At 34.8% G+C, this 13,937-nt stretch overlaps 1 protein-coding gene across 1 annotated transcript; it reads left to right on the forward strand.

Moving 5' to 3' along the window:
* Window positions 1–2,703: 2,703 nt before the first annotated feature.
* On the forward strand, window positions 2,704–11,160 carry LOC121390129 (thioredoxin-related transmembrane protein 2-B-like). The gene is made up of 8 exons (XM_041521872.1): window positions 2,704–2,851; window positions 5,182–5,242; window positions 5,850–5,963; window positions 7,482–7,558; window positions 8,467–8,573; window positions 9,286–9,351; window positions 9,614–9,740; window positions 10,207–11,160. The coding sequence occupies exons 1-8, from the start codon at window positions 2,705–2,707 to the stop codon at window positions 10,300–10,302; spliced, it is 795 nt and encodes a 264-aa protein (XP_041377806.1). The 5' UTR covers window position 2,704; the 3' UTR covers window positions 10,303–11,160.
* Window positions 11,161–13,937: the final 2,777 nt, after the last annotated feature.

Below are 13,937 nucleotides of genomic sequence, written 5' to 3' on the forward strand. Positions count from 1 at the left end.
GTCTGTATTCAAGGGCATTTCCCCGTTAAAACATCACAAACTCTTGTTTTACTCTGTTGCACCTCTTTCCAAATGTGTTATAGGTTTATAGATTAACCAAACTTATAGTGTCCATGTTTACGGGTTGAAACACGGGCTTGCAACTTTAAGAGTTTAGGGGAGGTTAGTCAGAATATTGCCACCAATTCAGACTCGAGATTCCATAGATGCTATGAAGACTTATCCTTTGTTTTAAGCTGGTACAGGTAGACCATCTATGAACAGCAACTGTCACCAACTTATCTGTACACACATCACAGTTTCTGAATTAAATTAATTACAAAACCATGTCAGATTCATCAAATCAATGCCACATGCTGTACCGGTACACTTTTAGGACCTTCCTGCCCAACCCATTATCAAAGTCTGTTATAATGCTAGCGATATATTAATGAGGGTAGCCAGTATCAGGGCCGTACCCCCCCCCCCCCCCCCACACACACACACCCAAAAAAAATTGTATAGAAACGTACAGAAAATTCTCTTCTTAACCGTTTAAGCAGTTTTAGACTATTAACTACTCAATTGCCCACCAAACAAAACATCCTAGCTTCGGCCCAGAGTATGCTGTATTATATGAACCCAAGAGCACCTTCATGTATCACAGTTATTCAGCGGAGGCGGACAGACATACTCACATAGGCCTACATGTGTGAATGTCGCGTTTATTACCGTACAACTGCCCATTTGTAGAACTTTGTTGGGGTGGTTTGGGGAGATGGTTGAAGCATTTAGATAATCAGTTACAATGTATAACAAATAAAATCAAATTTGTGGACTTGTTTATTGATAGTATATAACACGTATGCTCAATGAACATGTATCACAACACACAATATCAAAATGGAATTCTGTATCACTTTTTGATAGAAAATAAATTCCACCACATTTACACTCCAGATTATAACAATCTTCATTCGAACAAACATCAAAGTCATCAAAGCTAACAGTGTCATGAATTGGCCAGTCCTGTGCTAAACAACGCTGCTTCCATCGAATATCATACTGACTTCTTAGAATTGTGTCACTTAAAATTTTCCAGGCACGATTCAGTTGTACAAATTTGTAAGAGCCGACTGCAGGCTGGTTTGTTGCCTCAGTCTGTGTAGAATTCGTGTTACTATCTTCATTATGTTGAGCTTTATCTGGGTGATATTTTTTCGACAGTTCCAAATAAGACTTCCGTAATTCATTCAAAGACGCCTTTTCTGTACAATTTAGTATCCCATATAAATCCTCCATAATAACAAGCTAACGAAATATTAGTTCGTAAGCGGCAAGATACATGTTTCTTTCTCAAATTATAAAATTCGTATCAAACCACGTATATTACCCGAAGAAATACGGACCCAGAAAAAGAAATTAAAACTAACGAGCGTCCATTTCAAACTTTTATTTAATTTATTTGCGAAACAAGTTATTTTCTGTTTTCTATGAATGTATTATGTGGCCTTAATACTGAATAAAGCTTACAATTCTTGTTCTCTCCTTACTCCACTTAATTAGTTCTCAATGTAGGCCTAAGTTCGATTTATATACAATACAATACTAAATGTTTACATATAATTATTATAGACATATAAACACAGTCTGGTGACCCAGCAATAATAAAGCTAATGATACGAATAATGAACGACTAAATATAAATAAAATAATTTATAACTATAAGTTCTATTTAGCGACTTGACACATAGTATTAATAATAAGTGTTTTAGCTAACAAACTATTTCTTCTTGTATCCATGTCCCAAAAGAGCTGTGCTATTGTTACACGATGGGCAGCAGGGCAGTTGATCATAGAGTAGCATTTTTCATAGCTGTTCATTGATTGAAATGCGGGTAACTCATCTATGAGTTTGTAAAAAAAAAAAATTGTCTTGTTATTTCCAGTTCAAGACAATTAATAAGAAAATGTTTTTCGTCTTAAATTGTAATGCTGCATAGTTTGCATAATCTGTTGCTTCTCGGTATATTATGGTATCTACCTCTTTCAATTTCAAGGTGATGTGCACATATTCTTATTGTGGTGAGATGTCGCCTTAGATTACACTTTTATAGTTTTTCCAGATATGTTGCAAGTCTATAGATGTGGTTGTGTAATATGCTTGCAGGGCCGTATCTAGCAGGGGGGTAAGTGGGGCAGGTCCCCCCCCCCCCGAAAATAAATAAATCCGGAAAGCATTATAGAAACTTAAAGAAAACTCTCTTCTTAACTCTTTATGGAGTTTTAGACTGTTAACTACTCAGTTGCTCCCCCCCCCCCCCCCCCCCCAACAAAAAATCCTAGCTACGGCCATGGCTTGTAATATATGTTTTTCAGAATTATATATGTGTGTACCTTTCCTGTCATGGACGGAAGAGCCGGTCAAGGCCGGCTCTTGCGCCCACGACAGGCGTGCGCTACAACAGCTTGCTCTGAATGTGCACGTAAAACCCTATGACATGACATGACATGACATGTGTGTGTTAAAGAAATTATATTATGCAAGTCGCTAGAAAAAAATAAATTACTTCTTTTTTTAATGTATGTTTTTCAACAGTCCGTTTTTTTATTAGTCACAGATCAACGACGTCCGAATTAGACTTTGGAGTTTTTAAACGGAAGTATGTTTGTGTATTTGCGTTTCTTCTATGTTTGCGCATCTATTTCCGGTTTTGCCACCAACATGGACCTGAACGCGATTAGAAGCGGACTGGCGAGCATTTTAATCCCATATTATATCTTCAGTATATTTCTTTCAGTGTTATTTTTTATTGTCAAAAAGTTACCATTCGTGTGTGAAATTTTGTTCGAAGACTGTGAATTGGATCTTGTAAGTTAACATATTTAATTTGGGTTTTTTCCAAGGGTGCTTTGAACGTCCTTGCCTTGGGCCAAGTTCAGTTGTGGCTTTGACCTGAGGCAAAGCGGTTTGACGAATTATCACAAGTGTACTCAGATGGGTAGGACTTTACTTTGGCACTGTCACCTATAAAGAACGTTATAAATACGTATAATAAATTATTAAATAGAGTTGTGTGTATTCTCTAGTGGTGTCGTAAAACAAAACAAACTTTTTTTTAATCACAGATTTGAGCTAGAAATGTCCAGCAATTTTTTTTTAATAGTTTTTTCAATGAGAAGTGAGACGTAGCCCAGTGGTAAATTGCTCACTTCATGTGCATTGGGTCTAGGATCGATCCCCGCTGGTGGGCCCATTGGGCTATTCTCGTTCCAGCCAGTGCACCACAACTGGTATATCAAAGGCTATCATAGCGGCTATGGTATGTGCTATCCTGTCTGTTGGATGGTGCATATAAAAGATGCCTTGCTACTAATGAAATATGTAGCGGGGATTCCTCTCTAAGACTATATGTCGACATTACTGAACTTTTGACATCGAATAGCCAATCAATGTGCTCTAGTGGTGTTGTTAAACAAAACAAACTTTATATAAATGTTTATATAAATATATTAATCAGGGTTAGCTCTGATACTGGCCAAATTCACCAACTGCAAATTTTAAAAACAATTGCAGGACTTGAACTTATCAACAGCACCGATGGCTGTTATTGAGATATATATTGATGTAGATCAGGAGCATCATTGATGGCACTTTTGGATAAATATTACTGCCATAGTTGGTAAATCTTCTCATTGATGGCAAAATGTATATATACTACCAGGTATACATTATCAGCTGTTATTTTTAAACAGTATAAAGATGTTATCTGTTCCAAGGTTTGTTATCAACTCATATTAATTTGTACCTGACAAACTTAATATAAAAAAACTCAGGTAATCGCAGGGCTAGCTCTGAGTGATCAGAAAATTTCACCAAATTATCTAAAAAGAAAAAGAAAAACATATTGCTATTGTCCAACAAAAGATCAATTATTACACAATTTGTTTTCGCCAAATTGAAATAAAATTTGCCAGTATTCTCAAAATTCGCAATTTGCGAATTTGGAGATGGGCAGAGCTAGCCTTGAATTACCGACTAACCACTGTCACCTATCAGTATTAGTAAAATGTAGATCTGTAGTTCAGCTGCAAATGGACCAAATCACGTAAATAGCATAGAAGTTATCAGCACCACTGGCTTCACATCTTTCACTTGGTTCATTGATGTTAAAATATCCCCATTTTATTAAATAATTGCATGTCTACATATTTAATAAATAAATTAGTAGTTTGGCCTATATTTTCTTGTCAACAGCAACGTGAATTAAGCAACAAAGCTATGAACAAACTATGTAACAATTGAACAACTGACAGAAGGTAATTGACAATTATGTAATGCCATAGGGGTGGTGTCTTGGTGTGCATTACAAAACATTTGGAAGGGGAAATGTACATGCTAAAGGGAGCTAAAATGACTCTCCTAGAACTAGTCTCAGGGGAGCGATAGGGAGTGGGAATGATGGCTTAGAGCTCAGACTGCCATTTTTCAGATATGTAGAGTATTTCTTTAAAAAATAGCACAAAATGGCTAATTTTAAGCAAATTTATGTTATTAGCCAAATATTAAATGTTGTTGCCACTTAAAAAATAGCAGTTGGTTAATTTGGCTATGGGCATGGTGAGCCCTGATAGTGATAGTTGCCCTAAATTGACAGAGTCTGCCTACAAATATAATACATCTCCCGGCTGCATTCAGTAGATACATACTGTCGTACATGTGTACCCACCAAATGGGGCGGGACATAGCCCAGTGGTAAAGCACTTGCTTAATGTGTGGTCGGTCTGGGATCGATCGCCATCAGTGGGCCCATTGGCCTAATGTTTTTCGTTTCAGCCAGTGTACCACAACTGGTATATCAACGGCTGTGGTATGTGCTATCCTGTCTGTGGGATGGTACATATAAAAGATCCCTTGCTATTAATGGAAAAAATGTAGCGATCTTTCTCTCTTATGTAAAAATTACCATATGTTTGACACCAAATAGCCAATGATTAATAAATCAATGTGCTCTAGTGGTGTCATTAAACAAAAACAAACTAACTGAGTAACCCACCAACCTTTCTCAAACAGTCTCTTACTTTCATAGATAATGAACACCAATTGAACTATTGTTGAATAAAAATAAATGTCCTGTACTACGTGTGCATGTATTAATGTACTAAAGATCATATTAAGAATCCATGTATTTTTATTTTCAGAAAGAATGGGAATACCTCACATTTTTGGGTTGTGTCATTGTGTTGAAGAACAGAAAACAAAGTAATGAAATTAAGAGATCTTTTAATTACTTAATTCATTTATTTTGTTTGTACATAAATTTATAGATACATGTATGCATATACGTGAATGTGGTCATGTTAATACATAGAGACAACCCTTCCATTCTTTATTCATCAAAAGTGGTTTAGAGACCTGTGTGAAAGACATGTGGAGGGGACATTGTAGTTTTAACTTGGATGCTAGTGAATAAAGTTTGTTTTTAATAACTGGAGGATGACCGATAGGTTTTAAATATATGTGCATGTACATTTACTTTTTTTTTTTTTAAATTCTATATTTAGCCAGACTTTTTTAGGAAAATATCTATTCACACTAAGTGGCAGCACATTAAACATTATATACGTGTACAGAGTGTCTATGTAAAAAAAAAAAAGGATAATAGATATATGTGAAAGTCTAACTTTTAAGTTAATTTTAATTGCTGTAACAATAACATCTTGTCCTATACATTATATATACATGTACTTAGAGCTGGATTGTTACAATTGAAATATGAATTGAGGATATTATTGGTTGAAATGTACTGTGACATTAAATAAATATCATTCTTGCAAAATTTATTTATGTAGTGTTGTTTTCATTTCAGCAACGTTTGCATCCTATGTATCAACAACGTGCATGTTTGCCAAAGTACTGAATGGATTTTTGTTTTTTAAGCACAACTTTACCCTTGGTTTGGTATACCCATTGCTTTGTTTATGTGAGTATATGTGTACTACATTTGAATTAGAAATTTAGTGTTACATGATAGAAAGAAAAGAAAGAAGTGTTTTATTTAACGACGCACTCAACACATTTTATTTACGGTTATATGGCGTCGCCACTACATGGGCTACTCTTCCGATTGGCAGCAAGGGATCTTTTATTTGCGCTTCCCACAGGCAGGATAGCACAAACCATGGCCTTTGTTGAACCAGTTATGGATCACTGGTCGGTGCAAGTGGTTTACACCTACCCATTGAGCCTTGCGGAGCACTCACTCAGGGTTTGGAGTCGGTATCTGGATTAAAAATCCCATGCCTCAACTGGGATCCGAACCCAGTACCTACCAGCCTGTAGACCGATGGCCTGCCACGACGCCACCGAGGCCGGTGTTACATGATAGATACATGTAACTGTAGGTGTACAACTGACAACAGGTACCTTTACATTTGTTTGTGTAGATACATGATACTCTTTATATTACAAGTTGTTTAAAATCAACTTATTGAATGTGTGAAAGTGAGTTGAAGATGTTTTTAAATATTGAGCTGTAAGATAAGTGGTATCAAGCAACCAATAATGTAGTATTTTATTTCTTTGATATCCTTAAAAACCAGGGGCCTATTTCACAAAGGTCTCTTAGGCTCTGTTAGACAACAAAGCATCCTCTTTGCAAGTCTTTTAGTATTGCACTGCGAGATCGCAAAGTTGCAAGAGTTTAGTGAATTAGGCTCTAGGTTTAAAACACATTTTATCCAATTTTGCAGATATGTAGAGTATTTCCTTGATAATTATTAAAATGTGCTTATTTTAAGAACAAATATATTAGCCAAAGACTAAGTGTTGTAGCCACTTTTAAGGAAACATTTTTGATTAGCAACATTTCTGGTCAATTGAAAATTGATTAGCAACTACTACCGGTGTTTAATGTTTTAAAATTGTGTAGTGATCTCTGAAACTTGCATAGCAAATCGTGATGTGATACTGAAGAAAATGTCCCCTGCTTTATATACAGATAGGCTAATTTTGCAATGGATAGGGTGAGAGTCTGAGACATGATAGTGTCCCAGAATATATGATTGTTTTCTTCAACAATTTTTACAATTCTATTTTGGTTACATTTAAATTTCTTCCACAGAACCCTGATTTTCTTGACCTTTGGCCCAAACATATGTGTGACCTGCCGACATAAAATGTCTGGAATACATTTTTTTACACTACCCAAGTAGACAGATTTATGACTTCGCTAAAAGTTTTTGTTTTATGACACCACTAGGACATGTATCTGCTGTAAAATACTGATTATCTTTTTTTATTACCGTATGTATAAAGTTATATAAAATGATGGTGATATTTAAAACAAAAGTATTGTACAATGTCATGTATTTAGTACACTACTAATATCTTTTTGGAGGGTAAAAATGACTTCAGAAGAATTTAAATAATATTTTTTTAATATATATATCCCAGCTCAAATGGTCATATTAAGGCTTTATTTTGATGTTATACATTTCAGTGCAATTCATATTTGTGCCGGAGCCATGTTACGAAGGTCCAGAATACATCACATATTTCCGAGGACCGAACTTAGACGTGAGTTTTATTTAATTACCAGTACTAAGATCTCATTACATGCTGATTTCATGGCAACTGACAAAAATTATTTTATTTGGAGAATGATTTCATATTTATTCAGAGTGAAAACGGATGTCAGATTGTTTATATGGTAGTCTGCTGAGGGGCTTCTTGTAGTGAGGACTGCATAGAAGTTAAATTTAAGCAAAAAGTTTTATAATTAAAAGAATCACCAAATTAGAGATGATGTATGAGCCATACAAATGTTATGTTTTTATTATTGACATCGCTAACCCTTGCATATAATTTATAAAACATCCCTTGGTTAAGCTGCATGTATTTGTCTGAGCAAACTTGATGTATTTTTGGTCATCCTGATGTTTCTAGTGGCTCAATATTAATTTTATTCACAACAGAAAAAGTATGACCTCGGAAACTTGGGTCTTTGACTTAATTAAGTTTTTTATTTGTTTATTGTATTAATTACGATACAGATGCCCTACATTGATGTCATGGTTTCTGCCAGAGAGTATGGAGGGTAAAATTACATACCCTAAAATCTTGGAAAGTAATTTATACATTTTAATAATTTTTAGATAAATGATATTAAGAGACCTCCTGTTTAAAATTCATTCAAAAAGAATGTCCAATTTCAAAACATTTCAAACTCATAACCCATGCGGGTCCTTGTGGTCTGAGGTGTTTTTTTAAATTATTATTTTCAAATTATTTTCTGGAAGAAAGCCTGATTGATGCATTGTATTGCAATGTGATGTATCGCCATATCATAACCACAGGTACCCCCAAACAGAAACCCCAAATACAAATACTATAGTTATATATATATAACATAACTATAACATATTTGACATTATTGTTTGGGGATACCTGGGATCATGACACCACTACTAATGTTGTGATTGCAGGAGGAGTTGCAGCGAGACAAGCGAATCCGATGGTTCATCACCTTCTATGCAGCCTGGTCTCCACCGTGTGTGACCTTCGCATCAGTGTTTTCAGAAATATCTGCAGGGTAACAAAAATTCTAATGTCTTTAATAATATTAGTCCACAGATTGTATTTGATGCTGCATTCTTGCAAAAAAAAGCTAGAGCATATAATTGAAGCTGATACAGGCATTGAAAGAAGTTGGAGAACTGGTTTAGGCTACAACACAGTTACTACATGACAACCTTAACAGTTACACATGACAACCTTAAGTTGAGAAAGTACTTCGCTCTCGACCACATCTGATTCAGGAATGAAAGTTAGCCACCGTTCAGCAGAATTCCGCCTTTTTAACAGGCAAACAAGAAAATAAATAAATAAATGCACATGTCCTCAGCTGAAAAATATTTCAGCCTTTTTTGTCAATGGCCACTTTCATCCCTGCTGATTAGACAAAAAGAATACCACCTATACTTGGATCACTTGAGTGTTTTGTTCAAATACAAGATACATTCTACACAAAGTATCACTTCAACGATAACCGTGATATAAAAATAATAAAATGTTTAGACTAAGTGTGTCTGTGATGGGCTTTAATAATAGAAAAATGAACCCATTACATATCGGCATTAAGTCCGATGGCTTACGGAAACCACTACACCACTGAGGCCGGTTAAAGTGCCATGTATTTTGGAATTTTTGTAGGTGCCCTTTTTAAAGTTACATCTCTTACCTAGAAAACTCCTGCATCTCTCCTTTAGAATATCTTATGATTATTGTCATTCATGTGTTTGCAGGTATCACCGTGACAACCTAAAGTTTGGTAAAATAGACGTCACAAAATATCCTGCAGTAGCTGAAAAGTGAGTACAAATTGTTCACAAAAACTAAAGTGCCATTGTAAGCAAATTATATTTGGTATATACTGTCTTATAGTATCCTCATGAATTGAATGTAACATATACTGTCTTATAGTATCCTCATGAATTGAATGTAACATATACTGTCTTATAGAATCCTCATGAATTGAATGTAACATATACTGTCTTATAGAATCCTCATGAATTGAATGTAAAAAAAAATTTAAGTTTAGGGTACCATTACATTGTATATCTTCTTATTCAGGTATAATATAAACTGCAGTTCTTGGTCCAAGCAGCTGCCCACAGTGATATTGTTTGAGGATGGGAAGGAAAAAGTAAGACGCCCTGCAGTTACAAAGAGGACTACATTAAAGTATGCGTTTGTCAAGGTAAGTTCTCCGCCCCCCAGTAGGGATATTCTTAAAAATGGAGGTGTATGTTGTTTGTGGTAAGATTTTCTTAGAGTAATTTATTCTTTTATACTTTGAAGAGTTCACAAAGAAATCAACCAATTAGAATGTTTAGCTTAAATTATAGTGGCATTTTTCGCTATTTTCACATTAAAATTACTTATATATGAGTCAATGGCAAATGAAGATAGAATGCAATGTACATTAGCCAATAAAATTACAATAAGCTGATTTGAATGCAAGGGGTATACTCTCTAATACCAATTCCAATTTCCTGGTACTTAATTTCTAGAATTCAACTGTGTTGTTTTTCCTAGTTAACTTCTAATGACAGTGAGCAGCCATTCTGAAAGTGTCAAAAGTATTTCTATTGTAAAATTTTCTCACTAATAATAAAATATTCAAGTCTTATTTTCATGGGGGTTTTGTTGTTTTTTTCTCTCAGGAAAATGTCATTCGAGATTTTGAATTGAATGAAGTTTATAACCAGTGCAAGAAGAATCCGCTGCCAGTGAGAAAGAAGGAGAAGAAAGAACAGTAATGTCAGCCGTAGACTACACAGAATTAAGAGATTACAACTAAATATACTGACGTCCAAAAGAAACTTTACAAGGCTTGAAATTGTAGTATAGAAAACTAACAAAGAATATGCACTTCATGATACAACTGGTTCTTTTTGATTAGCAACAATATTTATTAAATTATTCAAATTTTATGAATGTAACGTTTCTTTTCGACGTCAGTATGCATGCAGCATAGTCAAAACCATCAAATTCATACTTTTACATAATTGTTTTTTTTTACCCATGATACGAGTTTGAAAGTATTTACCTATCTTTTTATTTGTATTTTATCTCATGCCAGTCTACATTTTATTGCTAATTGTCATGGCTCCAGGTTGTTTGCATAAAAAAATGTTACATTACTCATAGATTATCATTATGCACTTACTATGTAACACCTTTTTGGTAAATAGTGAACTCCGGGCCCCCAGCCTTGACAATATTGTATCACATTACTGGGGGAAAAAACTATTTAAAAAACTATATAATAAACAGACACACCACTACCACCCACCCACCCCCCCCAAAAAATGCACACATACATAATGACTGCATATGAGAACATGATCATTGTACCATTATCCACATTATTTGTCTTAGTCTAGTCATCAAAGACGTTTTTGCTAATGGCCCGATTGTTTTGAAGCCAACCATTATATGGCAGTTGCAAAATCTTGTAAATCCTGGATATTAAATGCAGGGGTGGGGGGAACATAGCACAGTGGTAAAGCGCTCCCCTAATCCATGGTTGGTCTAGGATTGATTCCCATCTGTGGACCCACTGGGCTATTTCTCATTCCAGCCAGTGATTCACGACTAATGCCATAGTATGTGCTATCCTGTTTGTGGGATGGTGCATATAAATTGCTACTAATGGGAAAATGTAGCTGGTTTCCTCTCTAAAAAGTATACATCAAAATTATACAAATGTTTGACATCCATTAGCCAATGATTAATAAATCAATGTGCTATAGTGGTGTCGTTAAACAAAACAAACTTAAAAACACACCGTAAATGTTTATCTTTTTTTCAAGTTTATTTTCTGGTCATTCTATGTTTTGTAGTAGGCTAGCTCAAGCTAGATTTTACCTACTGATATTTTCAATAAGTAGAAACAGTTATTGGGAAGTAAGATCTAGTTTTATCTACTATAAGCAGAATGACCTAAAACATGCTGGATATAATACACAAGGTTTTTACACGTCCTGGAAATCCTGGAATGTCCCTGAATTTTGTGATTTTAAAATCCAGGCCTGGAATGTCCTGAAAAAAGCATTACATTTTATTGTGTCCTGGAAATTTACCCCAAAACTTTGGTGGTTAATTTTTTCATATTTTTACTTTTGTTGTCCTCATAACCTGTCTAAATTCAGACAACAATTTGTTATAAAAACATTCATTGATGAAACATTTCATGTCCTGGCATTTTTTTTTTTTAATAATGTCCTGGAAATGTCCTTGAATTTTATGTTTTTTCAAGTGCCACAAACCTGATACAGACATTAATATTTTAAAGCTGCCATCTCTGGTTTCAGTCTTATAAATCAAGTTCTACGTTCAAATACAAGCATAACTGCACTTTTAATTCACTTGCGAGTTGTTGCCATTAACGCATATCGTAAAATGCTTACTACGCACTTAGAACATTTCTCGCCATTTTGTAATGCAACAGTAGCTAAACCGTGCTATTTTTAGCTGTATTTGACGTCAGTAGGAGCCCGTCAAAAGTGTCCCACTTTCAAAATACTGGGTTTATTTTTAACTTGAAAAAGCCAGCATAGCAAATCCAATGCGGAGTGCGGCATCTTATATGCACTAAATGTGATTGGATTAACTGTTCTAAATGCTTAAATAATAAAAATATTCCAGGGACTGCCGCTTTAAGCAGGAAAATGTAATCTGTATAGAATTTTAATCATTGGAGAAGCTCCATGAGCTAAAAAAACCTGTTACAATGGCTGCCAAGTCAAGAAATGTCCTACTGACATCTTTCTTTCTTCAATTTATTTTTGTGCTTATATCCAATCAAGGTTCAAGCACACTGTCCTGGGCACACACACCTTAGCTATATAGGCAGTCTGCCAAGACAGTGGGTTAGTGGTTAGTGAGAGAGAAGAGGGTGTAGTGGTCTTACACTTACATGTACCCATTGAGTCGTTAAAACTCACTCTGGGTGGGAGCCTGTACCGGGCTGTGAACCCTGTACCTACCAGCCTTATGTCCAATGGCTTAACCACGACACCACCGAAGCGTTTCATGTATGTTCAGTAGTGGTTATACCAATTTTTTCACACCCATGTTGTTGTTGTTTTTATTATTGTTCCAGCAGTCACAATGGTGAAAATATTTTTCTTATTTTGTCAGTGAGAAATTGGTGCAATGTACAATACTATTGGATGATTTGACGCTTACAAACCAATGGCCTTGTCGGTACTAATCATGATGTGATCACAATTTGACAAACGCACAAAATGACATCACATAGTTTAAAAGAGTGCTTTTACGACTCCGTTTTTCATTATATATTTTTTAAACAATAAATAGAACTGGTTTTTGAAAATTAAAATACAAAGATATAACTATACTCAGAACAGTGTGTAAAATGGTTTACATCGTTTCTGTTTACATCGTTTCTGTATACATGTACATTTGCCTACATCGAAAATGAAAGACTTTTACAGGAGATAAATAGCCAGGGTAATAAATACAATAACACTCACTACCAGTTGTTATCAAATTTATGTCTCTGTTGACAAATAAAAATTATTTCACATGGGACATATATGTAATAATAACTGTTAATTCATTTATTATCCTCTTATGATATTTAGTTATTATTTGCATAATAGAATCCATTATTTCATAACCATAAGGCTTCATGTTTTGTACTGTTCTAAGCTGTGTGGTAAATTGTATAAAACTGCTTATAATATAAGTCAGTTATATTTTGTCAACTTCTCAAGATTTTTGTTCTCAAAGTCGGTTTGGACTGTGTTGTCCTGTTTGTAAATATTACCCACATATGGAATTAGGTATGTTTTACCGTGTTGAAAGATAATGTGTTTTTTTTTACAAAGATCTTTTTTTAATAATTTTATGAAGTACATTAATTTTGTACTGGATATGTATTGTTGAGTGAATGTATGTTTTTTTCCCTCCCATTTAATAGAAATTATATTCCAGATATGTTGAAATAAACTATTATAAAAATTACAGTGATTGTTTTTGTTTCATCATTAGAGATGGCTGGATAAAGAATTAACCTGTCAAGTAAGATGTAGGATATAAAAAAACGTAACAAAGATAATAAAATTGATAAACGTAATAATATTCTGCAACTGTAAAATTAATTCAGCATTTCAATATTTCAATCGCATCATTTTTACCCAGGTGGGGGTGGGACGTAGCCCAGTGGTAAAGCACTTGCTTGATGCACGGTCAGTTTGGGATCAATCCCCGTTGGCAGAGCTGTCAACCTGTAGCAATTCATAGGTCTAGGCGTGAGAAAATTAGAAGTCAGGATCCAGGGACTGCAGGCTATTGGTCGGGTCCAGGGCGAAGTATTTTGTTGTTGTTTATTTAAGTCCAAAATGGAAATCGAGTGCAAGTTTTA

The sequence above is a fragment of the Gigantopelta aegis genome, chromosome 3, assembly GCF_016097555.1.
Source record: "Gigantopelta aegis isolate Gae_Host chromosome 3, Gae_host_genome, whole genome shotgun sequence".
In the NCBI taxonomy this organism is placed as follows: Eukaryota; Metazoa; Mollusca; class Gastropoda; order Neomphalida; family Peltospiridae; genus Gigantopelta; species Gigantopelta aegis.